Source organism: Drosophila rhopaloa, unplaced genomic scaffold (genome assembly GCF_018152115.1).
Source record: "Drosophila rhopaloa isolate 14029-0021.01 unplaced genomic scaffold, ASM1815211v1 contig_155, whole genome shotgun sequence".
Lineage (NCBI taxonomy): Eukaryota > Metazoa > Arthropoda > Insecta > Diptera > Drosophilidae > Drosophila > Drosophila rhopaloa.
In genome coordinates, this window is record NW_025335034.1 from 13,921,060 (window position 1) to 13,947,961 (window position 26,902).

The window sequence follows — 26,902 nt, forward strand, 5'->3', positions numbered from 1 at the left end:
GATCAAGAATATATATACTTTATAGGGTCGGAGATGCCTCCTTCACTGCGTTCCACACTTTTGACCAAAATTATAATACCCTCTGCAAGGGTATAACAAGGAACTGGAAAGAGACCTACAAAGCACGGAATTCAAGATAGAAGCAGGCAGGCTATATAAACTGGGTGGCAATCGGAGAGCCACACAACCATGGAAACTGTGCGTAACTGGGGCTGAAATTCAACAAGTATTAACGGAAAACCACAGTACAGCAAAAGCAGGACACCTAGGCATGTTCAAAACACTGAGAAGGGTGAAGAACCGATATTTCTGGCCACAAATGAACAAGGACGTAAGAAAATACGTACAGAAATGCGAGTGTTGCCAAAAATACAAGGTATCGCAACAGAAAAAAGCTGGGAAGATGCTGTGTGGAGATCTTGGGACCTCTACCCAGATCAAAGCACGGAAACACCACACTATTAGTAATCATGGACAAATTCTCGAAGTGGGTGGAACTTAAAGCAATCCGACAGGCTACAGCGGACGCATTCCTACGAGTCTTTAGAGAAAGGGTAATTGCGAGAGTTGGATCGCCAAAAACCCTGATCTCAGATAATGGGGTCCAGTTCACAGGAGGAAAAACAAGAAAGGCCATGGAGAAATGGGGGATACGGCAACAGTACACGCTTCAGGAGCAAATCTACCGAGCGAACGAATCGAACAGTCAAAACGATGATCGCGCAGCTAGCAGGAGAGGATCAGACCACGTGGGACGAACATTTACCAGAGTTAATGCTGACATACAATAGCAGTGTATCGGAATCTACAAGACTTAAGATTACCAAACACGATGTTCGACAGGGTAACAAAAGGATCGGGGTTACAGGAGCAAACTTTCAAAGTGAACGGTCGTGTTTTTTTTCTATGCTTCGAATTTTGTATTTTGTTTTCGTTTATTCCCATTGGTGGGTTTTATCAAAACAATTTTAATTTTCTTCCGGTTATTCAATCATAAATTTAAACTCCGTTCGCTTCGCGTAGTGCACTTTGTATTAATACTAATAAATTGTTTTAGTTTTCGTAATTCTTATATGTGTTTTCTTTTCTTATATCCCCGCCGTTTCTCTTTTGTGCATGCACTTTAACTTATTTACGCTCCCGCTCTCTTGCTCTCTTTGCTTTGAAAGTTCTAAGCGTGCAGTTTCTGCGCTCTTGCGGTACTTATAACTGCTTGCCTATAAATTTCAATTCGCTTTCTTGGTACAGTGGTCCCAATAAATAAAATGAATAATTAAAAAGCGTGCGAAAGGAGGCAACACAACATACAGAAGAAGCCGCGGAACAACAAAAACATCACTACAATCTACGGAAAAGGGATTGGAAACCAGATGTCGGAGACTTGGTATGGTGCAAGACACACTATCTGTCAAAAGCGGCAGAAAAATTTAACGCCAAACTAGCACCAAAGTACGACGGCCCCTGGAAGGTAACCAATTTCGTGTCATGGCAGTGAAAGACCCGAACACACGAAAAACAAAGAGAGTATACATCGGAAACACTGTAAACTAGCAAGACATGAAAAGCACAATCTATCATTGAATACTACACATAACCAAACACTAAACAAATGCCACTACTCCACACCACACAACTCACATAACATTAGTCATCACACTACACCACACCCCAAACGTAAACCAACACTACACCATAACCATAACACAACACTAAACGTTAAGCCTAACACAAACATTTGTCTCATTACAGAAAAGATGAACAAATTCACGGAGGCAGCACGGAAATTCCGAGACAAACACACAAAGTTACGAGCAGCGCAAACTATAGCGAAGTTTATAGAGCCGATACCAATGGCGGGAACCGCTCGAAAAAGGAACCGCTCGAAATGAACCGCTCGAAATGAAGACCACGGCACCAACCAGGAACATCCAGTCCGGGCAAGGCAACAGCCAAACAGCCAAAACCGCCCAGGAGAGCCGAGCAACCGAGACACCGGACAGAGACATCCTAGAGCTCTATGAGGAGGAGCCCAACGACGAGAGATGGATGCTACCGGAGGGAGCAATACTGTCCAGAACAGCAAGAAACAGCATCAAGGAGACGCTAGCAGGGAAGAAACCCGGAAGACAGCAGCGATGGCTGATAAAGGATGGAGAAACGACCTGGCGAGTGATATCAAATAGAGGGAACTACGTTACAATTCAACACCACTAGAATCCATAACGGGGGGAGTGTGACGCTGCGCGCACAAAAAAGCATGACATGAATAAATAAAAAGAATTAAAAATTAAACGAAAGAAGCATTTAATTTAAAATTCAAACTAAGAACGCGCGCGCGCCAACGATCGCGCGCGTAGGGGCACACTAGACCGAGAGAGATGGTCACACTTAGATCGGCAAATCCCACACAGACGGCGGGCACACTAGATCTCGCCGAGCCCTATATAAGACGGACCACGGGCCATAGAAAGGCACTTAGCAGCCAATCGTCTAAGGGTACAGAGGCAACTCCCCAGTGGTGGTAAGCAGCAAAGTCATTTTTTGGTGGACTAGATCATTCGATCCAAGTCCGCTTATACATTGTAGTTAGCTCCCGAAGTACTTCCTCTATCCCTAGGAGACGTCTGCACGGTTCCCCGGCCGAACTCTCTCTCTTGTGGCTGACTTCAGGGTCCCCAAGCAACTCTCTCTCTCTTGTGGCTGACTTTAGGGTCCCCAAGCAACTCTCTCTCTCTCTCTTGTGGCTGACTTCAGGGTCCCCAAGCAACTCTCTCTCTCTCTCTTGTGGCTGACTTCAGGGTCCCCAAGCAACACATTCTCTCTCTCTCTTGTGGCTGACTTCAGGGTCCCTAAGCAACACATTCTCTCTCTCTTGTGGCTGACTTTGGGGTCCCCAAGCAACACATTCTTTCTCTCTTGTGGCTGACTTCAGGGTCCCCAAGCAACATTCTCTCTCTCTGGCGGTTGACCTCAGGGTCCCCAAGCAACATTCTCTCTCTTGCGGTTGAATTTCGGGTCCCCAATTACTAAAAACTCTCTCTCGCTCGTGGCTGACTTCAGAGTCCCCAAGCACCCCATTCTCATTTCAGGCTCGCTACGTGGCAACCCTCCCCGGGGACTATTCTCCCGCAGCCGAGATCCCGGGCTGTTCCTCTCGAGCAGCTGGACGGCTCCCGATACCAGGTATTCGAAGTGTACGAAGGAAGCGAAGGCAGCAAGGGCGGCACCCCGCCAATCCGGAGAACTCGTTAGTTATTAATCATATGTCAAGATTCTTACTGAAATAGAACCTAGTTATAATCAATTACTAAGTAATTCCCCACGACTTCTACTCTGGGCTGGGTCGGAACTCTCTTTCAGCAACCACGCCTGACACAAACAAATTCTTGTGACGAACCCTGGCCATCCCTGAGCCACCCGATAGCGACAAATCGTCACAGTGGCGCCCGAACAGGTTAAAGTGGTTGCAGGAGATAAACCGACACCAGCGGAGTAATGTCGAGCTGGGTATATCTGGCACCAAAGAGCGAACTAACGAAATACACGGAAGAGTTCGGATTAGGAACAGCAGAAAGAAGTGAGGATTTAAGACGCTTGTTGGCAGCGTTCGCCAAAAAAAACGGATCATACAGAAACGGTCAGACAAAGACTCGCAGAACTGTCAGAAAAATATAAGAGAGAATAAAGCCCGGCGAAAGAAACAATTCAGGCGATCGTGGTAACCAGGGAAAAGGAGGGAATAATGGACATCAAAGGAGCAAGTCTAGGGGACGAAACGGAAGGAAAGTTAGAAATAAAAATGGAAACAGAAGTCATAGACCGGGTACGCGGATGGGGCATCCGGTATCAAGGAACAACAAACCCACTGGAATTCCTAAGCAAAATGGAACAGTGGGCAGGCGGATACGGAATACGGAAGGACCAGCTGATACAGACGATGCCATTCATCCTGGAGGGGATCGCGAGTGATTGGTGGAACACCACGCCGAGCAGGAACGTAACACGGACGCAGCTCGGAACAGAACTGCTGGAATACTTTTTACCACCAAGATATGAGGAACAGTTGGAGAATCAGATTGCACAGATGAAGCAGAGAGAAACGGAGCCCGTAAGAGAGTACGCAATAGGACAAAGAAAACTGATGCAATTCACGAAACTTTCAGAGGAGGCCAAACTGGACCGAATGTACAGAAACAGCAGGAGCAAGATAAAGCTGTACGCTAGGAGGGCAGGATTCAACTCGTTGACAGAGTTTCTCAAACTAGCGGCGGAGGTAGACGGAATAGAGGCAGAGGACCGGACACAGGCAAGCCAACCTGTGCAGCAGCTAAGACCGGAGATATGCATGCGCTGCGGAGGAACCGGACATGCGGCAATCCACCGACGCTGTTTTGCTGGGTCTGTGGAAGAAACGGTACGAGAACCACGGAGTGCTGCAGGGCAGAGCAGATAAAGCTGGCAACTCAGGCGGCAACAAAAGAGCCAGCAGCAGGGGAACAGTTGTGTTGCGACGGGTTCCAAATAGTAGCCCGGATAAGGGTCGGAAACAAGACAGCGAAAGAAATCGTGGACACAGGAGCATCAAGAAGCTCTATAAGCAGAAACAAATATTAATTTCTGAAACACCAAGGCAAATGGTGTGGAGCCCGAGCAGAAATAACAATGGCCAACGAAACAACGCAGAAGGCGATAGGAGAATTCACGGTAGAAGTCCAATTTGGAGGAAAATTGTTCAGGGTAACGTTCATGATACTAACAGAAGTGGCAGGAGGAATACTGGACTTTGTGGCGGGGGTACACAGCTCGCTGAGGTGTGGAAACTTAGAGCTGGAATTAAGAGAGCCCGGAGACGAAGAGGACCAACCGGAGACGAATACGGAGCAAGAAAACACGACAGGGGAAGCGTCCGAGAAGGAAGTACAGGACTTTCTGGAAACGCAGAGGCAAGTAATTGAAGGAATGCAGGGAACCAGTAATATAACAAAGCATAAGATTTACCTCAAGGATGATAAACCGATTAAACAGAGGTACTATCCGCGAAATCCAAAACAGCAGGCGATCATCAATGAACAGATTAACGAGTTGTTGGCACTGGGACTCATAGAACCCTCACGTAGCCCGTACAGCGCGCCAGTAGTGCTAGTGAGAACAACGAATGCAGAATGTGTGTGGACTATCGACTACTGAACGACAAAACAGAAAAAGACGCCTATCCGGGACCAAGAATGAATTTCATTTTGGACCAGTTAGGAGGGGCAAAGTTCATCAGCACGATAGATCTCAAGTCAGGATACTGGCAGATCCCAATGGATAGGAATAGTAGACAATACACGGCATTCACAGTCCCCGGACGTGGACTGTTCCATTGGAAGGTTATGCCATTTGGGCTACCCACAGCTCCAGCAACGTTTCAAAGGGCACAGGACTTAATAATTGGGCAAGAAATGGAACCGTTTGCATTTGCATATCTAGACCACATAGTGGTTATTGGCCGGAGCAAACGTGAACATTTGGAGAAGCTAAAAGAGGTTTTCAGGAGACTACAAAACGCGAACCTGCGGATTAATCCAGACAAATGCCACTTCTTCCAAAAGGAGCTAAAGTACCTAGGACACGTCTTAAGCGATCGGGGCATTCGGACAGACCCGGACAAAGTAGCGGCAATTCGAGACTTACCAGCGCCAAGATCCACAAAGGAAGTACATAGCTTTTTAGGAATGGCATCATGGTACCGACGGTTCATTCCAAATTTCACAGAACAGGCAGGAGCGTTGCAAGGCTTAATCAAGAAAGGACAAAAATTTGAATGGACCGGTACTGGCATGCCCCGATTTCACAAAGCAGTTTAAACTGCAAACGGATGCCAGCGACTTAGGCGTAGGCGCGGTCTTAACACAGGACGGAGAGGACGGGGAACATGTAATAGCGTTTGCCAGCAGGGGGTTGAGTAAAGCAATATATTGGGGCATCAACAAGTACAAGATGTACCTAGAAGGCTATCGGTTCATAGTGATAACAGACCACATGGCTTTGAAGTGGCTAAACTCAATAGAAAGCCCGTCGGGAAGAGTGGCCAGTTGGGCGCTAGGCCTACAACCATTCCAATTTGAAGTCCAGTACAGAAAGGGAAAATGGAATGCGGTAGCAGACGCCTTATCCAGAACACCACAGAACGAGTTGAAAACAATACAGTACACGGAGACATGGATTGAGGAAAAATACAAGGAACTGGAAAGAGACCTACAAAGCACGGAATTCAAGATAGAAGCAGGCAGGCTATATAAACTGGGTGGCAATCGGAGAGCCACACAACCATGGAAACTGTGCGTAACTGGGGCTGAAATTCTACAAGTATTAACGGAAAACCACAGTACAGCAGAAGCAGGACACCTGGGCATGTTCAAAACACTGAGAAGGGTGAAGAACCGATATTTCTGGCCACAAATGAACAAGGTCGTAAGAAAATACGTACAGAAATGCGAGTGTTGCCAAAAATACAAGGTATCGCAACAGAAAATGCTGGGAAGATGCTGACAAAAGTGGCAGAAGCACCGTGGGAAACCATATGTGTGGATTTCGTGGGACCTCTATCCAGATCAAAGCACGGAAACACCACACTATTAGTAATCATGGATAAATTCTCGAAGTGGGTGGAACTTGCAGCAATCCGACAGGCTACAGCGGACGCATTCCTACGAGTCTTTAGAGAAAGGGTAATTGCGAGAGTTGGATCGCCAAAAACCCTGATCTCAGATAATGGGATCCAGTTCACAGGAGGAAAAACAAGAAAGGCCATGGAAAAATGGGGGATACGGCAACAGTTGACGGCATCGTACACGCCCCAGGAGAAATCTACCGAGCGAACGAATCGAACAGTCAAAACGATGATCGCGCAGCTAGCAGGAGAGGATCAGACCACGTGGGACGAACATTTACCAGAGTTAATGCTGACATAAAATAGCAGTGTATCGGAATCAGAGATCTGCAACGAGTCAAACGTTTTGGGGTACACCCGATCATTGACTCGTATCTGGTATGATTCAATCACTTCGCTTGATCCAAAAAGTATGAGCGGTGAGCGAACGTTGTGAGTGAACATTTCTGTTGCATCAAACGATCAAAGCTTATCAATGACCGTGTGTGATCGTTCTCAACCGCAGGCATGATCGTTTGTGAGTGCAACATTTCTCATACATGATTGTTGTGATCAAATATTTGGGTTCGCTTGTGTTCGGATGGTTTACATGAGTGGTTTTTTCGTACGGTACTTTTCGTCTGAGATCGGTTTGATCGACTTTAGCTCGTGCCACTTTTTGAGTTTTGTGGCACGCGTTGTTTGACTTTTTCGCCGGCACGCAATAATTTGTAAAGTTTTTAAAAAATGGACATGGAAAGTGTTGCTGAGCAAATTACACATGGCACATACACACTATCTGCCAAACGTAAAGGACGCAGTTTAATTTGGAATGTCTTGGCAGAAATTGTAAAGCCAGACAACACCATATTGACCGTATTCGTATTCTGCCGCACTTGCTCCAAGGTCCTAAAGTACACCGCAAGCCAAACATCTAATTTAAACAGACATAGCTGCTGCAAATCAACTAAGCAGACATCACCTTTAAAATGTGTCTCCGCTTTGGACAAGTCTGAGGCCATAGAAAAATGTACATCGTGGATAACGGAAGACTGTCGACCATTTACAGCTGTGCGTGGATCTGGCTTTCTTAATCTAGATCGGGGCCACTTATGGTGAACACATCGATTTGGAAGACTTATTACCGGATCCCACTACAATTTCTCGAAAGGTTAAAAAGTGCGCCACAGAGAAAAAACAAAATATTAAGGAGGAAATAATTGACATTGTAAGCAGCGGTGGAGCCTCAGCTACAATCGACATGTGGACCGACAACTACGTAAAAAGGGCATGAAATCAATGGATTTCCAAAGATCCACAGGTGACAATGTCTTGCGAAAACTTAAAAGCCTGTTCATGGAATTTAATGTTCAAAGTATTGATAATATTAAGTTCATTACTGATAAAGGCTCCAATATGGTCAAAGCTTTGAACAAAATATTGGCCTAAACTGTAGCAGCCACTTATTCTCAAATGTGTTAGACAAATCTTTTTATGGCACCAAAGAGCTAACAGGAATCTTAGAATAGTGCAAAAAGGTGGTTAAATATTTTAAGAAAGCGAATTTACAGCATCTTTTACCTACTTCGTTAAAAAGCCAATGTCCGACAAGGTGGAACTCGCACTATAGAATGCTTAAATCTATAATCGAAAATTGGGGTGAAATGAACAGCGTCTTAAAAAATAATGATCACAGCCAGCTTTTGCTGCCTATAGATATAAACACCACTACAGCTCTGGTTGAAATGTGTGAGAATTTTGAAATCATTTTTAAGAAACTTAAACTTTGTAGTTTCCTATCATTGTGTTATGTTCTTAAATCTATTTTAAAAATTCAAAGCCTTTGTGCGCCAAATTCTGAAGATGTCATATCAATTTCGATTTTAAAGGAGAATATCCTTGTTAACATTGATAAAATATGGGTTCCCAATTTAAGTTTGTGGCATAAAGCTGCATATTTCTTATTTCCACCAGCTTTGAATATGCAACCAGATGACGTCGCCGAAATTAATAGATTCTGTGTTTCGCGCATGATAGACAATTCATATACTGCGTTGCTTACAGAAACTGGCACGAAGAGTGTCAATCCACACCTTCACTTGCTTCGACATCAAATTTTTCTTTTGATGCTATCGGCAGTGAGATAACTGATTTAAATTCGACTATACAAGCTGCAGCACCTGATAAAAACAACGACGCTTTCTTTTTTCCAAATTTAATAAAACAATCGAACTTAAAAATCCAAGAAACGCCCGAGGAAGAACTTGAAAAGTATTGCAAGGAATTCGTTGAAATAGACTACAAATTTAGTTTAATTGAATGGTGGTAAAGTAAACAAAATAAATACCCTTTGTTGTCAAAACTAGCGATCCAGATACATTCAATTCCAGCTAGCATTGCGGCAGCTTAACGATCTTTTTCATTGGCTGGAAACATTATTACAGAAAAACGAAACCGATTGGAGCCACGATCAGTTGACAGTTTGCTTTTCCTAAATTCTTATTATAAAAATTATAATACTTAGTTTAGATTTAAGACTACATATGTACATTTGAAAACAAGAATATGAAATATTGCTGTTAATAGTTTTTTTTTTTTTATATGAATTAATTTTTAAATTTTTATTTTGTATATGAAAAACGTTTTTTATTTTTTAATTTAATTTTTTTTAATTTGAACCTAATATGAAAAATAAAAACTTGTTCATTTAATCCTCCAACTAGCAACTAGCCTTTTCATTTTATTTGTTGATCGCAATCAACTCGAGTATTTTAGTCTTACTCACAATCAACTCATTCACATCGTCCACTAAATCGACCATGATCGGTTCGAGATGATTGCGAGTTCGGCAACGTTCATTTCATGGACTCGAACACGAAGCAAAAAATCAGCATGTTGATCGACCCGAAGAGCGACGATGAACTAAAAGAAATGATGCACGAGCATGATTATTCTCCGAATTTTTATTTCGGGTGTGCATCACTCACGATCACATTTCTGCAGAATGAGTTGAGTTGGATTGAGCGAAATTTGGGCACGCTGATCGAGTTGACTCGATCATACTCGTTGCAGATCTCTGATCAGAATCTACAAGACTTAAGATTACCAAACACGATGTTCGACAGGGTAACAAAAGGATCGGGGTTACAGGAGCAAACTTTCAAAGTGAACGGTCGTGTTTTTTTTCTATGCTTCGAATTTTGTATTTTGTTTTCGTTTATTCCCATCGGTTGGTTTTATCAAAACAATTTTAATTTTCTTCCGGTTATTTAAACATAAATTTAAACTCCGTTCGCTTCGCATAGTGCACTTTGTATTAATACTAATAAATTGTTTTAGTTTTCGTAATTCTTATCTGTGTTTTCTTTTCTTATATCCCCGCCGTTTCTCTTTTGTGCATGCACTTTAACTTATTTACGCTCCAGTTTTTTTGCTCTCTTTGCTTTGAAAGTTCTAAGCGTGCAGTTTCTGCGCTCTTGCGGTACTTATAACTGCTCGCTTATAGATTTCAATTCGCTTTCTTGGTACAGTGGTCCAAATAAATAAAATGAATAATTAAAAGGCGTGCGAAAGGAGGCAACACAACATACAGAAGAAGCCGCGGAACCCTGGAAGGTAACCAATTTCGTGTCACCAGTGATCATGGCAGTGAAAGACCCGAACACACGAAAAACAAAGAGAGTATACATCGGAAACACCAAACCGTACAATACAGAACGAACACTGTAAACTAGCAACACATGAAAAGCACAATCTATCATTGAATACTACACATAACCAAACACTACACAAATGCCACTACTCCACACCACACAACTCACATAACAATAGTCATCACACTACACCACACCCCAAACGTAAACCAACACTACACCATAACCATAACACAACACAACACTACACTGCTTTATACACCATACAACACTACATCCAACACCAACACTAAACTTTAAGCCTAACACAAACATTTGTCTCATTACAGAAAAGATAACAAATTCACGGAGGCAGCACGGAAATTCCGAGACAAACACACAAAGTTACGAGCAGCGCAAATTATGGCGAAGTTTATAAAGCCGATACCGATGGCGGGAACCGCTCGAAAAAGGACGGCACCGGCGAAGATGAAGACCACGGCACCAACCAGGAACATCCAGTCCGGGCAAGGCAACAGCCAAAACCGCCCAGGAGAGCCGAGCAACCGAGACACCGGACAGAGACATCCTAGAGCTCCATGAGGAGGAGCCCAACGACGAGAGATGGATGCTACCGGAGGGAGCAATACTGTCCAGAACAGCAAGAAACAGCATCAAGGAGAAGCTAGCAGGGAAGAAACCCGGAAGACAGCAGCGATGGCTGATAAAGGATGGAGAAACGACCTGGCGAGTGATATCAAATAGTGGGAACTACGTTACAATTCAACACCACTAGAATCGTTAACGGGGGGAGTGTGACGCTGCGCGCACAAAAAAGCATGACATGAATAAATAAAAACAAGAAAGGAAAGCTAACTTCGGGCGGAGCCGAAGTTGAAATACCCTTGCAGAATATTCTGCAAATTCTATTCTCCAAAATCATTCATATAATGCATTCTTAATACTCATAAAAAATCCCAACTTCCTAACTTTAAAAACACCAAAGTTATGGCATTTCCAATCGTTCAGTTATATGGCAGCTATAGGATATAGTCGGCCGATCCTTATGAAATTTGATATGTCGGATTGATTAGGCAAAAATAAAACCCATAGAAAATCCCAACTTCCTAACTTAACAAACACCAAAGTTATGGCATTTCCGATCAATCAGATATATGGCAGCTATAAGATATAGTCGGCCGATCCTTATGAAATTTGGTAGGTCGGATTAATTGGCCAAATATAAAACCCATAGAAAATCCCAACTTCCTAACTTTACAAACACCAAAGTTATGGCATTTTCGATCAATCAGTTATATGGCAGCTATAAGATATAGTCGGCCGATCCTTATGAAATTTGGTACGTCGGATTGATTGGCCAAATATAAAACCCATAGAAAGTCCCAACTTCCTAACTTAACAAACAGCAGAGTTATGGCATTTCCGATCAATCAGTTATATGGCAGCTATAGGATATAGTCGGCCGATCCCGGCCGTTCCGACTTATATACTGCGTGCAAAGGAAAGAAGGGTGTGTGCAAAGTTTCAATTCGATATCTTTAAAACTGAGAGACTAGTTCGCGTAGAAACAGACAGACGGACAGACAGACGGACAGACGGACAGACGGACATGGCTATATCAACTCAGGAGGTGATCCTGATCAAGAATATATATACTTTATAGGGTCGGAGATGTCTCCTTCACTGCGTTGCACACTTTTGACCAAAATTATAATACCCTCTGCAAGGGTATAAAAATAAAAAATTAAACGCAAGAATCAATTAATTTAAAATTCAAACTAAGAACGCGCGCGCGCCAACGATAGCGCGCGTAGGGGCACACTAGACCGAGAGAGATGGTCACACTTAGATCGGCAAACCCCACACAGACGGCGGGCACACTAGATCTCGCCGAGCCCTATATAAGACGGACCACGGGCCATAGAAAGGCACTTAGCAGCCAACCGTCTAAGGGTACAGAGGCAACTCCCCAGTGGTGGAAAGCAGCAAAGTCATTTTTGGGTGGACTAGATCATTCGATCCAAGTCCGCTTATACATTGTAGTTAGCGGTATTCCTAGGAGACGTCTGATTTCAGGATCACACCTCCTTACGGCACGGTTCACCGGCCGAACTCTCTCTCTTGTGGCTGACTTTAGGGTCCCCAAGCAACTCTCTCTCTCGTGCGGCTGACCTCAGGGTCCCCAAGCAATATTCTCTCTCTTGCGGTTGACTTTCGGGTCCCCAAGCATTAAAAACTCTCTCTCGCTCGTGGCTGACTTCAGGGTCCCCAAGCACCCCATTCTCATTTCAGGCTCGCTACGTGGCAACCTACCCCGGGGACTATTCTCCCGCAGCCGAGATCCCGGGCTGTTCCGCTCGATCAGCTGGACGGCTCCCGATACCAGGTGTTCGAAGTGTACGAAGGAAGCAAAGGCAGCAACGGCGGCACCCCGCCAATCCGGAGAACTCGTTAGTTATTAATCAAATGTCAAGATTCTTACTGAAATAAAACCTAGTTATAATCAATTACTAAATAAATCCCCACGACTTCTACTCTGGGCTGGGTCGGAACTCTCTTTCAGCAAACCACGCCTGAAACAAACAAATTCTTGTGACGAACCTGAGCCACCCGACAGCGACAAACCGTCACACCATTCTTTTTTTAAACATAATTATAATTTATTGTCTTCATTGACGTATTTTTTTTTTTAATTATTAAACAGTGTCTATAGCATCTTGAAGATGTATGTAGCTTTCTGCTCTCAGCTTTTTTTGATTTAGCCGAATAAAATTAAGCCTTTCTGTTTCTATTTTAGCATACATATCAACCAAAAATTGACTAAAGAGAGCTCTAAAATAGTGCAGGTGATTCCATACATTTTCTCTAAGCATTATTCGGAAACTGTAAAAATCTAACGCTGAGACTGTTTTCTTAACGTTTTTTTTGAAACGGGGTCAATTTTGGGTATATCTATAGTGTAACCATCTTCTCCATGACAAAACATTAATTTATATTGTAGGGCGTCATAAGATCGGTGAAGTTCACTGATTCTTTTTAACTGATTATTATAACCCTCAATAATAATGTCCCTTTTTTCAAATTGTTGGTCAACTAATACCAAAGCGACCTCATTTGCTTGGGGTGCGTTATAACGACCTCTATGAGCCCTAACAGGCTTTTTATTGGCGTGAATAACCATTTTAAATTGGCTACAATTCTTCGGAACTCTTTTAAGAGCAGTTTTAAAATCCTTAACATATGGATTACTTTCATGCAGCATCAACTGTAGTGATTTAACTAACGCATTTTTAACTCCAGGACTGTTTTTACACCTGAAATCGGCTTCTACATTGTCCTCACCAATAAAATAAATTTGGAGAAACTGAGCTTCTTCTTTAGAAGCTGGCAAAACGCTACCAACTATGTGGTTAACTTGCCCCTGTACTTTAAATGTGGGCATATAACCTTCATTAATAACTTTTGTCGCACCAAATGAAGTCACTTGAAAACAATTATTATATTTTCTGGTAAGCCCCATAAAATGTGTATGGTCTGGGTGATCACCATTTAAAAGACTTAAAAGAGGATCTGGTAATGTTTTAAGAGATGGAAGCTGGACTTTTCCCTCTTTGCAACACATACCTTTTGACTCTTCCTTCCATTTTAAGGCGCCACAAAATGAGCATCTCTTATTCATTATTCCAATATCAACTGATTTATCAGAATTGTATGCCAGATTTAAATCGTATAAAAGAGCGGAATTATGTTTTACTTTCCACGAATGTGCACTCTTTGTATTCTTTTGTTGTGTTTTTTTTGCAGTTTGAATTTCCTCACGATGCCTAACATGATAGTTCTTATTTTCAATCTTTTTCTGTTTTTTTCGAGAAAAATCAGTAAGTTCACCTCTTCTTTGAATGTTCTTTTTTTTCATAGAAGGAACTTCTAATATATTTTGAGTGGGAGAGCTTCTATCATTAAAGGTTTCAATAGGCTTGTAGACATCATAATGTCCACCAGATAAGCTTCCACTGAAACGAAATCTTTTTATGGTACTGCCCTCTGTACCAGCAACTGCAATGAGCGTTTGATTAAAGTAAACTTCAATATAAATAGGGTACAATTTAGCAGCAGCTTTTAGTTCAGCATACGAACCAAACATGTGCGGTTTAATCATGTCATTTTCATAATCCACAGGATTGGCATAATTATCTCCGTTAAAATTACATGTGTCATCAACAAATGAACTAAATTGGGAAACTATTAATCGAACTATTGATTTTCGAATGACTTGAGCATAACTTTCATTGTCAAACAAAACGTAGGACACAGCCCGGAATAAGCAAGCTCCATCACCTGTTATAGGTATAACAGAGTGAGGTACCGGAGCACCATCTATATTTAAATACTCTACTTCCATTGTAAGCAGTAAATCTAGAAAAAAATCAATATTTCAAAATGCTATTAAAATATACTTGTAATTTAAATAGTTATTTATCTAACTTTTTAAATATATAAGTTTTTGCAATAGTAATATTGATGTTTATATATTGCAAAATATATTGCAAAATAATTTCACACTGCACAACAAAGATTTGCAGATATAAAGATATTAATTCAGTTAGTTAAGACTAAAAAGTTACATGCGTATCATATGTTATTTAAATAATTTTCATGCAAAACTAAATGTAACTTAATTTTGAAATGTTAATAAATTTCAAGTTTTTAAGAAGTCTGCCGATTACAGATAGATTGTTTAAGGCAACAGTTTTGAAAATTATATTTTTCAAAATGTATAACGCTTAAATTACAATCTAACAAACAAAAGTTTGTAATTTTGACCATTAAAGCTATAGAAGCAGCTATAGAGTTATTTTCTAAACTCAAGGTCTAACCGGTTTAATATAACTTTTTGTTGTTTAGCTTTTGTAATAGGTTTAATAGACGTTACTCAAATTATTTTGAGATTACAGAGTGTGTTATACAAACTTCGCCTTGGCAACCAAAAAGCTAACCAAATTAAAGCTATTTAGATTTTAAAATATTAGGAAATTTTAAGTTTAAAAATAATCTGCCGATTACAGATAGAATGCTTAAAGCAACAGTTTTGAAAATTATTTTTTTCAAAATTTTAACGCTTATTTTCACAATCCAACAAACAAAAGTTTGTTATTTTGACCAACAGGTTATGTTTCACTTGAATTAATTACAGCAAACGGTCATTTAATGGGACGTAAAGAAGTATGCAAAAGAAAAAGATTATATTAATAATAAAGACAGGTGGGGGACGCCGTGAATCAAATTGTTTAAACATTTGCATTTGTTTAAACAATATGAGGCACGTGTAATAAAGAGCGTGAGAATAAATTGGTTTGAATATTTAATGTTCTTTTAATATTATCAATGCGATTTGAATTTTAAATGACAAAAATCGGTTACAAAATGTCTTAAATCTGTTGTGGAAATGTAAATTAAATATTCTTTTAGCAAAAGGATATCAGTATTATCTTGATTTTTTGGATATACATATTTCGTGCGTGTGTGTGTACATAGCAGAGCGAATCATTGTTTATTTTTGTTTTTTACAAATCCAAAGTTTGTAGATAACTCAACATTTGAAAACAAATGAAAAGATTTGCGATATAATCGATTTTTTAACCGCGCATTTTAAATTTTTTGTGACTGGTATTTTCATTTTTTCCCCTGCGCGGTCACACTTAAAATGCTACATACACTCATTTACGACTTAATGCAAAGTGCGCCAGCAGAACATACATACAAACATATGTGGAGGCCGTGACGTCACGCATAAGAGAATTGGAAAATATTGGGGACTTGGTTAAGGAGGCTGAATTTCCAAAAAATTTAAATGCAGTTAGTTGCGGCTATGCCATAAGATTATGATCATAATTTTTTTAAACCATTTTAACAACATTTATAACAGAAAAATGGCAAAAGAAAGAATTTAAAAAAAAACGAATCGAATTTTGGGGCACTTTGGGGTCGTTTATTGTTTTAATTTGTACCTCACACACGTCTCCTAATTATTTCAGAATTATGCGGATTTTTCTAGATTTTTATGTCAATCCGCTCTGGTAGGAATTTACCACTGACCCATTTTTTATTCGAAGACTTTTATATAGTAGTTTAGATAAAGACAGGTGGGGGACGCCGTGAATCAAATTGTTTAAACATTTGCATTTGTTTAAACAATATGAGGCACGTTTAATAAAGAGCGTGAGAATCAATTGGTTTGAATATTTAATGTTCTTTTAATATTATCAATGCGATTTGAATTTTAAATGACAAAAATCGGTTACAAAATGTCTTAAATCTGTTGTGGAAATGTAAATTAAATATTCTTTTAGCAAAAGGATATCAGTATTATCTTGATTTTTTGGATATACATATTTCGTGCGTGTGTGTGTACATAGCAGAGCGAATCATTGTTTATTTTTGTTTTTTACAAATCCAAAGTTTGTAGATAACTCAACATTTGAAAACAAATGAAAAGATTTGCGATATAATCGATTTTTTAACCGCGCATTTTAAATTTTTTGTGACTGGTATTTTCATTTTTTCCCCTACATACACTCATTTACGACTTAATGCAAAGTGCGCCAGCAGAACATACATACAAACATATGTGGAGGCCGTGACGTCACGCATAAGAGAATTGGAAAATATTGGGGACTTGGTTAAGGAGGCTGAATTTCCAAAAAATTTAAATGCAGTTAGTTGCGGCTATGCCATAAGATTATGATCATAATTTTTTTAAACCATTTTAACAACATTTATAACAGAAAAATGGCAAAAGAAAGAATTTAAAAAAAAACGAATCGAATTTTGGGGCACTTTGGGGTCGTTTATTGTTTTAATTTGTACCTCACACACGTCTCCTAATTATTTCAGAATTATGCGGATTTTTCTAGATTTTTATGTCAATCCGCTCTGGTAGGAATTTACCACTGACCCATTTTTTATTCGAAGACTTTTATATAGTAGTTTAGAAGTTTAGATAAAGACAGGTGGGGGACGCCGTGAATCAAATTGTTTAAACATTTGCATTTGTTTAAACAATATGAGGCACGTGTAATAAAGAGCGTGAGAATCAATTGGTTTGAATATTTAATGTTCTTTTAATATTATCAATGCGATTTGAATTTTAAATGACAAAAATCGGTTACAAAATGTCTTAAATCTGTTGTGGAAATGTAAATTAAATATTCTTTTAGCAAAAGGATATCAGTATTATCTTGATTTTTTGGATATACATATTTCGTGCGTGTGTGTGTACATAGCAGAGCGAATCATTGTTTATTTTTGTTTTTTACAAATCCAAAGTTTGTAGATAACTCAACATTTGAAAACAAATGAAAAGATTTGCGATATAATCGATTTTTTAACCGCGCATTTTAAATTTTTTGTGACTGGTATTTTCATTTTTTCCCCTGCGCGGTCACACTTAAAATGCTACATACACTCATTTACGACTTAATGCAAAGTGCGCCAGCAGAACATACATACAAACATATGTGGAGGCCGTGACGTCACGCATAAGAGAATTGGAAAATATTGGGGACTTGGTTAAGGAGGCTGAATTTCCAAAAAATTTAAATGCAGTTAGTTGCGGCTATGCCATAAGATTATGATCATAATTTTTTTAAACCATTTTAACAACATTTATAACAGAAAAATGGCAAAAGAAAGAATTTAAAAAAAAACGAATCGAATTTTGGGGCACTTTGGGGTCGTTTATTGTTTTAATTTGTACCTCACACACGTCTCCTAATTATTTCAGAATTATGCGGATTTTTCTAGATTTTTATGTCAATCCGCTCTGGTAGGAATTTACCACTGACCCATTTTTTATTCGAAGACTTTTATATAGTAGTTTAGATTTTAAACTCAACACTTATCGATAAGTCAGTTTTTAAGTGGGAATCGTCTTTATTCCTATTTGAAAATATGATCTAATACTCAAATCGACGAAATTCGTCGACAGTTATCAGGAAGAGCGTAAGACAAATAGTTGGCGGATATTTTACGTCGAGGTCTTTTTAAGCTCTGATATTTAGAGCGAAGAAGAAGAAACTATATAGCGTTGACCGACAAAATTTCTTTTTACAATCCATTTGTGTGAAAATTGTCAAACAAATATATTTATAAGCAATAAATACTGCCAAATCAATAGCGACTTTAACCTTTGCGTCATTTTACCTCAACATATCGTTATGTGTTTTATTAAGTGCTAATTGTTTATTGTTGATTGACAGTATGACCGCAGCACATTCAGTTTCACCCATACTCTTAAAAAATGTTACCTCCTAGAAAGATTACAATTTTTTCGCAGTTTCGGATAGAAATAAATTTGTAAACCCTTGCAGAGGGTATTTTAATTTTGGTCAAAAGTGCAACGCAGTGAAGGAGACCCTATAAAGTATACATATTCTTGATCAGGATCGCGTCTTGAGTTGATATAAGCATGTCCGCCTGTCTGTCTGTCCGCCCGTCTGTCTGTTTCTACGCGAACTAGTCTCTCAGTTTAAAAGATATCGAATTGAATTTTTGCACACACCCTTCGTTCCTTTGTACGCAGTATATAAGTCGGAACGGCCGGGATCGGCCGACTATATCCAATAGCTGCCATATAACTGATTGATCGGAAATGCCATAACCTTGGTGTTTGTAAAGTTAGGAAGCTGGGATTTCCTATGGGTTTTATATTTGGCCAATCAATCCGACCTACCAAATTTCATAAGGATCGGCCGACAATATCCTATAGCTGCCATATAACTGATTGATCGGAAATGCCATAACTTTGGTGTTTGTAAAGTTAGAAAGTTGGGATTTCCTATGGGTTTTATATTTGGCCAATTAATCCGACCTACCAAATTTCATAAGGATCGGCCGACTATATCCTATAGCCGCCATATAACTGAACAATCGGAAATGCCATAACTTTGGTGGTTTTAAAGTTAGGAACTTGTGATTTTTTATGAGTATTAAGAATGCATCATATGAATAATTTTGGAGAATATAATTTACAGAATATTTTGCAAGGGTATATAAACTTGCTTATATCAACTCAGGAGGTGATCCTGATTAAGAATTTATAGGGTCGAAGATTTCTCCTTCACTGCGTTGCACACTTTTGACCAAAATTATAATACCCTCTGCGAGGGTATAAAAATGAAAACAAAGTTTTTTTAATATCTTTCCGATGTATTTCTGATGCGTTTCGGTGACCATCTTTAGGGTAAATATAAACAACATAAAACTCTTGACATAACATTAATTTAGACAAAAGCTTCCAAAAATTACTTCACATATTTTTATACATTAAAAACAATAATTAATTAATTTTCTTTTTTATAACATTTTGAGTTTTTAAGGCTTTCTGATCCGTGAATATCAGAAGTCCACTGACGAAGTAAAAGCTAATGATTCGTCCTGATGCTGTTGGTTTTTTATTACACTTTGGTTTTAATGTTTCCATGTCTATAAACCATTTACTCAAAATATCCCAGCCTTCCATCGTCTTCTTCGTCTGAAGTCTTCTGAAATAAAAAACCAACAGGATCAGGACGAATCATTAACTTTAATACCAAACACCCTAAAACAATGTTTACTAATACAGCAGTAGGTCGTATACAATGGATGCTAACAATTTCCTACCAAATATTTGATAAAGAAACCAAAGAATAAATAAGTCTGATCTTAAAAGACAACGACTTCCCAAACCATTTAATTAAAGCATTTATAAAAAGACACCAAAACATTGAACAAAAAATAATATGTCCAGAACCTATACATTTCATGTCCGTAACATATGTACCTAGACTATCAAAACTAATTAAAAATTTAGAATTAAAAAAAAATTGCACATAAACCCAAAAAAAATAAATAAATTTTTTATGACATATGATATAAAAAGACACCAAAACATTGAACAAAAAATAAAATGTCCAGAACCTATACATTTCATGTCCGTAACATATGTACCTAGACTATCAGAATTACTTAAAAATTTAGAATTAAAAAAAAATTGCACATAAACCCAAAAAAAAATAAATAAATATGACATATGATATAGTTGTCCGATTTTATTTTATTTAAAACATTAATTCCATATTACTTAATTTCAAAAAACAAAACAAAACTAAAAGTAGCAAAGTTATACTTAAAAAAAAATTGTTTTTCTGATTGTTCTCGTGGGAGTTATATGATATACTTAGTTCCGACTTATATACTACCTGCAATAAAAAGACAACTTTTGGGAAAGTTTCAAGCAGATAGCTTTAAAACTGAGGGACTAGTTTGCGTAGAAATTATAATTCCCTTTGCAACGGTATTAAAATGTGAAAGCATATATGTATGTATGTAGGAATAACATAATCTAAACAAAAAACTCGATTATCACAAAACAGATCAGATTTCAATTAAGACACTAAGCTAATACACAAAAAAGTACTTATGGCCCCATCTCCAAATTTTGTAGCAGCGACAATTTTTGAACTTTTGTTTTTATTTTTAACAATTAAACGCTTGACCTTGAGCCGGTAAACCATTAAAGAAAATTAAAAAATAATTATATGTCGAAGAAATTTTCATACATATTCTAAAATAAAGAAGTTCTATGGATTTTAATTTTATTTTGTAATTTTTTTTTCGATTGTTCCTATGGTAGCTATATGATAAAGGCGATTCATCCGGCCCGACCTATAACTACCTATAGAGAGACTAGTTTGCGTAGAAACGGACTGACGAACATGGCTGGATCGACTCTCCTGGTGATGCTGATGTCTCACATTTTTCAAGAAGTTAATGAATGTGTGTTAATTTTAAGGCTTTCGTTGGGCAACAGATGTCTCCTTACTAGCTTTCTTTTCGATCTGGCAATGCTCTCAAGGCTCTCACAATTTAAGCCTTATTTTGACAGACTCCATTTTTATATTTTCCATTTATTCCTTATTTCTTTGTCTTTCGCTTTTGTCCTTGGTAATCTACCTTAATTAGATCTGTTATATGTTACACATCTAACTGCTTTCTTTGCTATTAGTAACTTTTTAGTGCTGCACTTAGCTTTTAAAAATGTATGGCTAACTGCTGTCAAGATGTCAATCCACTAGTCAATAAATAGTCTGTTATTAACTATGTAAATCATTTTTGTACGCCGAATAAAATGTATAATATCATCGACTATCAAAGGTCTTACCCCAATTTGCAATGATACCTCTAAGTGATATACACGTATTTACTGCTTTGACAACCCTTCCGTATCCTAGATGCATGCTTAAAAATTAACAGCGTTCGTTTGGGAGCTCTAAAATTGAAGTAGGAAAAGCGTTTTATAGACAACTATTAGGAATTTATAATATTTTATAGTAGCCATAGTAACACTAACATCAAAGAATCAGCGAATCGATGGACTAGAAGTGTATAATTGATTTCTTTCAAAATACTGGGGGACCCGGTCTTTAGATTAACTCCAGAGTGATAATACAACCACAGATAGTTTATATTTCAATGTGGACCTTTTGATTTAAATTTTTCTTTCTCAATTTTTCATAACATCTAAATTTTCAAAAAAATATTTTTGACTCCGCTGTCCCCCCTCTTATCAGGCCTGGTTATATTTCACTGAGCTGTGAAGATTCCTATGCGTTCCTCTTGCCATTGTGAACAACTGAAAAAAAAGTTGAGCCAAACCAGCCATTGTTTGTTGGAAGATTTTGTCATCCATATACTACAAGTACACGGAATGGGTAGAGGTTACTGTCCCCGTTGGACAACGATTTGTAAAGGATAAAGATTTTGGTGTCAAGGAAATTTTTATATCAAGGAATTTTGTATCAGTTACTAGTTGAAAATATATTGATGACAAAACTTTTCAAAGATTGTCTATTTGCTCAAAAAAGCTTAAAAATTAAAAAATAAAACAAATCTTGCTGTTGGGTAAGGTTTGTTTGAGTGCAAGAAATGTGTGCAAGCATGCTTTTTATTTGGTTTTTTTATCATGAAAACGGGAAGGGATTCACGATAGCGAATAGGATTCCAAAACAGGGGTGACACAGAAACATCTTTTAACTAATTCGGTTGAAATAATGTACATATTTAATATGTATGTACATACAAATTCCATCCAATTTATGTTGGGAACCATTTCTGTTACACTTTAGGTAATGGCCAGACGGCTACGCTAATGACCATTTCCAGATTTCATTTTCCACCCAAATTATGACCATAGTATTTTTAATATCATTTTATTTGAGTTGTTTGAAAAGTAAACAAATAAATGATGTGTCACATCTTTCATTTAGGTGCATCTTTTCACATATGAATGTACACATGCCATATACATGTATGTTAATAAAACGCACTAATTAATGGTTTGTTTAGGTATGAATATTTTTATGTACAAATATGTATTTATATTTTAAAAAATGGTTCTGTCATATGTACATACATACATATGTATGTATGTACCTTTATATTTACATTTCCAGAACTCGATTTTAACATAGCTAAGCATTTAATTACATGTTTTAATACACATTAATGGTTATTAAACACCAAAACTGTTTTAAAACTTACCCATTTTTTATTTATGTATGAACAAATTATTATTAGTTGAAAAAAGAAATATAAGTGACCACTCAACCAAATAGAAGGCGTACAATCAGCTGTTTAGGATCATTATAGAACTGGTTCCGAAACAAAATTAACGCGGGTCATGTTTAAAAACACGAAACCATGTTTAAAAACACGAAACATCTAAATGTTTGTTAAGTTAAATCAGGCATTTTAGATTTTATGTAGTCCAAAAACCAAAAATAAGACTATTTTTTTAGGTTTAATTTTCATGATTTCTGAAGTGAAGCTGAAGTAGGCTTTCTTAATGTGATAAAAATAAAATTTAAAAATGATATTCCAGACGTTTTTCAAATAATCAGAAACAATCAAAATGGTCAATAAACAAAAGTTTTATTAAACAAAATGTACATTTTTGTTGTTGTCAAAAGAAAAATTAGAGTCAAAATAGAAACGGTCAGACAACGACGAAAATGGAACGATGGAAGTAGAAAAATCGTTTGTTTTCATATTTGTGACTGATACTGATTTGAATGTCCCGGACGGACAAATCGCCTCCCACAATCTACAAATACCCGATAATAAATAGTGTGCCGTTAGCAGATTGTTTTTTAATGGTCCTGCTACTCCAAACATAACGTTTTATCAGTCAGCAAGCGGATATAGGATTGTGCTTTTAGGAAATAGACATTAAAGTTATAAACAATAACATGTAGTCCCGTGTTGGCGCTGGAGAAGGATAAAAACGCAAGAGAGGCATAAAGATATAGTGATACTACCAAGTTATTATGAAGACCTATTAGATATTATTTCCATACTATTTATGTATGTACTTACTCAGAAATTCCGTTATAAATTAGTACTTAGCATATTAAGCGTTTGCATTTCTTATAAAAAAATAAAATAAATACTAAACTCACAAATTTGTTTCTTACTCAACATTGGTTTTAATTAGATTATTCAAATATTTAATATATATTTTTGTGGTTTTTTTCTGCCTTGTAGTCTAGCAATTTTTATACTGTCTAGCAAGACATCTGGCCACACCACTAGGTCGACGACGTCTCCGCAGACGTATGGTCTCTGCGTGACAGACACGGCCGTCCGTTAATAAACGTTGTGTTTTAGAAGAAATCAGAAAATAACCAACGTCTGACCTCGAGTTTAATCAATAAGATACACGTTTTTGGACGTTGGACGACTAACAGGCGAAAAACTAATAACGGTTTGTCGGAAATTCTCACAATATTTTGATATGTTTTCAATATCCTTATCGATAACTGGCCAATAAAAATAAGCGAGCAGTGATCTTCACTTTTGACGATACCCATGTGAGCGCCATGTAGCTCTTTCAATAGCAACATCCTGAGTTTGGTTGGGACTACCACTCTGTGCTGGAAAGTAAGGCAACCAACTGAGATTTGGTAGTAATATTCCAAGTCCATTATGACCGCTTTTGATAGCATGAACTTTTTCTCCCAAGCGCTCATCTGTTCTGTTCTCCTAGCTATTAGAATATTTTTGCTATAACATCAACGTTGAAGTTACTAAGTAGTTGTAGTTGTCCATGCGCAAAATTAATATTGCCGGTAAAGATTTTTGGATTTTTTGAAAATTCGGTAAGCATACGACCATTTGATAGCAAGGGCCGCCTTATCAATCTGTCGGTAGTGCTGACTTGTTACAGTCGTCGTTTGGCTGGCATAAGCTATTGGCCGATTCTTTCCATCCATATTACGGTTTGACAGCAACTCATTCAGAACCATTTTATTGATGTCCTTTTAAAGTAGGGTCAGATAGCGCTAAAACTTGCGGTAACACCAATAATTGCATAATGCTTTTGTGAGCCTATTTCTAAATGTTAATAAGCAATGCCATCCTAAAGACTATTTTTTTAAGAGTCGTCAGGTCTGAAATAACTTTGAAATAAAAGGTAAAAGCCATCGTATCGCTCGATTTTCAGATTCAAACTCGAGATGAACATTGCCTTCGTCAGTCTTGACAAAATACCATCGATCTGTGGTATAGGATATGCATCCTTTTTTGTCACAGAGCTGACTTTGCGAATTTCTAAACACGGACGACCAACCGCTCTGAGATTCCTCTATCACTCCCATTTTCAACATTCTATCGACTTCCGAATATACTAATTTTTCGACAGGAAAAGGGTCACTTTAGCAACGCAACTTAGCAACTTACAGGAAACTAATGAGATTTTTCAAACCCGAATACTGCGAATAAAGGAAATTTGGCGACCACCTCGTTGAGTATCGGACTATATTGTTGATTTCCTAACACTATTTTAGAGTCTTGCATAAATGGTGGTGACAAATCAATAGTATTCCAAAATTATATCCCTAAGTATATGTAGGTTCTGACCCAAGAACGATGTGAAAATCGTTCATAGTTTACCTATGACGTCCTGCTTTGTACTATCGGCTGTGTGTGGTACCATGGAGAGAGAATTTTAGCCTGCTCCGTATGATTTATGCTGCCAATTTGCCTCCAATAACATTTATGACTGCTCCAGTGTCCAACAATCCTTTGACTACCCAATTCAATAACATGACTTCTGCGTAAGGACGATAATCATTGTTTTTAAAACGTATGCTATTATTTGTTTTGATCGAATTCCAAAACGATCTCAACCTTTCAGTATTTCTTAATATTGTTTTTCAAAGTAACTCCCGACTATTTAAAATAACATTATTACCAAGTAGATTGTTTGACAGCAAAATATGAACGTGTAAAAATATACAAATTTTAATAACTAAAACTAAATAAATTCGTAAACAAAAGACGCAAAGAAATAAATATCATAAATTTAATTTAACGTCGAACATAAATATTAAACCTGACAAAGAAAAGACAAGTGCAAAGAAAAAAAAATTGCAATTGCGTGTGCATTGCGCTTATCGCTTTTCCAAAAATAAACAACAATAACAATAAGGACCACACGCAGACATCGGCAAGACGATCGTCAAGGCGTTTGTGAATTAAAATAAATTGCAAATAAAACTGCATATCCAATGCAATTTATGTCAAGCTGATCTGTTTAATGAGTAATTAGGTTACTCCTCTAAAGTTTATTTGAATGTTGGTTCATTAACCGTGGTCAGGCTTCGAAATTGTATAAAAATTGCAAAACGATTTTATTCTTTAAGTATTTCTTAATATTGTTTTTCTACGTAATTCCTGACTATTTAAAATATCATTATTACTAACTAGAATTGTTGGCCTAATTATTATGCTATTTATTGAATTTTCTTCTTTCGGATACTAACAATAAATGTATCAAATCTCAAAGTAATCTAACTAACAGTCATATGACTGGTATTGAGTAATGCGGCCCTGAGAATGATTGCTGGGTGTGAAGGTCGTTGCGTTGAAGGCGGGTTCTGCTGGAAACCCGAGATCTCAGTGGATGTTTTGGGTGCGAATATACCACGGTGCCCCAGTGATAGACCTCAGGATTTTCGATTGTGATGTCAATGTTGCTGCTGCTCACGTTCCCCCATAGCTGGGATCCATATGTCCAGATAGGCTTGAGAGTAGAGTTGTAGAGCAGGACCTTGTAGTCCAGACGCAGGGGCGATCGAATGTTTAATATTCAGTGGAAGCTGCTGGCTTTTAGTTTTAGATGTAGTTTGTTGGATCCGATGTGTTTCTCCAGGTTAGTCGTCTGTCTAGGTGGACGCCAAGATACGTTACTTCGTTGACTTGGGGAATCGGCGTACTATTCAATGATAGTGGAGGGCATGTTTGCCTGTTGAGAGTAAATGTTATGTGTTTACATTCATCTTCATTTATTTTAATACGCCAAGCCGACAGCCACCTCTCAACTACGATGAGGTGATTGGCTAGTTGTGTTGTTGCTCCGCTTGGGCTCCTCGAGCAGTGTCAGCAAACGTAGATGTTGTTAGCTGCTCGTTTGTAGGAATATCCGCTGTATATGGGACGAGCAGAGTAGGCGCTTCCTTGCGGGGCTCCAGCTTCGATAATGTAGTCGTCAGATGTTGCTGTGTTGCACCTTACTGCA

At 38.2% G+C, this 26,902-nt stretch overlaps 1 protein-coding gene across 2 annotated transcripts in view; it reads right to left on the minus strand.

Moving 5' to 3' along the window:
- Positions 1 to 23,283, minus strand: part of LOC108043611 (rabankyrin-5) — a 125,661-nt gene extending 102,378 nt beyond the window's left edge. Inside the window, exon 1 of one of the 2 annotated variants that reach the window (XM_044457432.1) lies at positions 22,867 to 23,282. In XM_044457432.1, the coding sequence (XP_044313367.1) occupies positions 22,867 to 22,870 (4 nt within the window). In that variant the 5' untranslated portion in view covers positions 22,871 to 23,282. Of the gene's footprint in view, positions 1 to 22,866 lie in introns of both variants that reach the window. The other variant, XM_044457433.1, reaches the window with a different exon arrangement.
- Between the last annotated feature and the right edge of the window lie 3,619 nt (positions 23,284 to 26,902).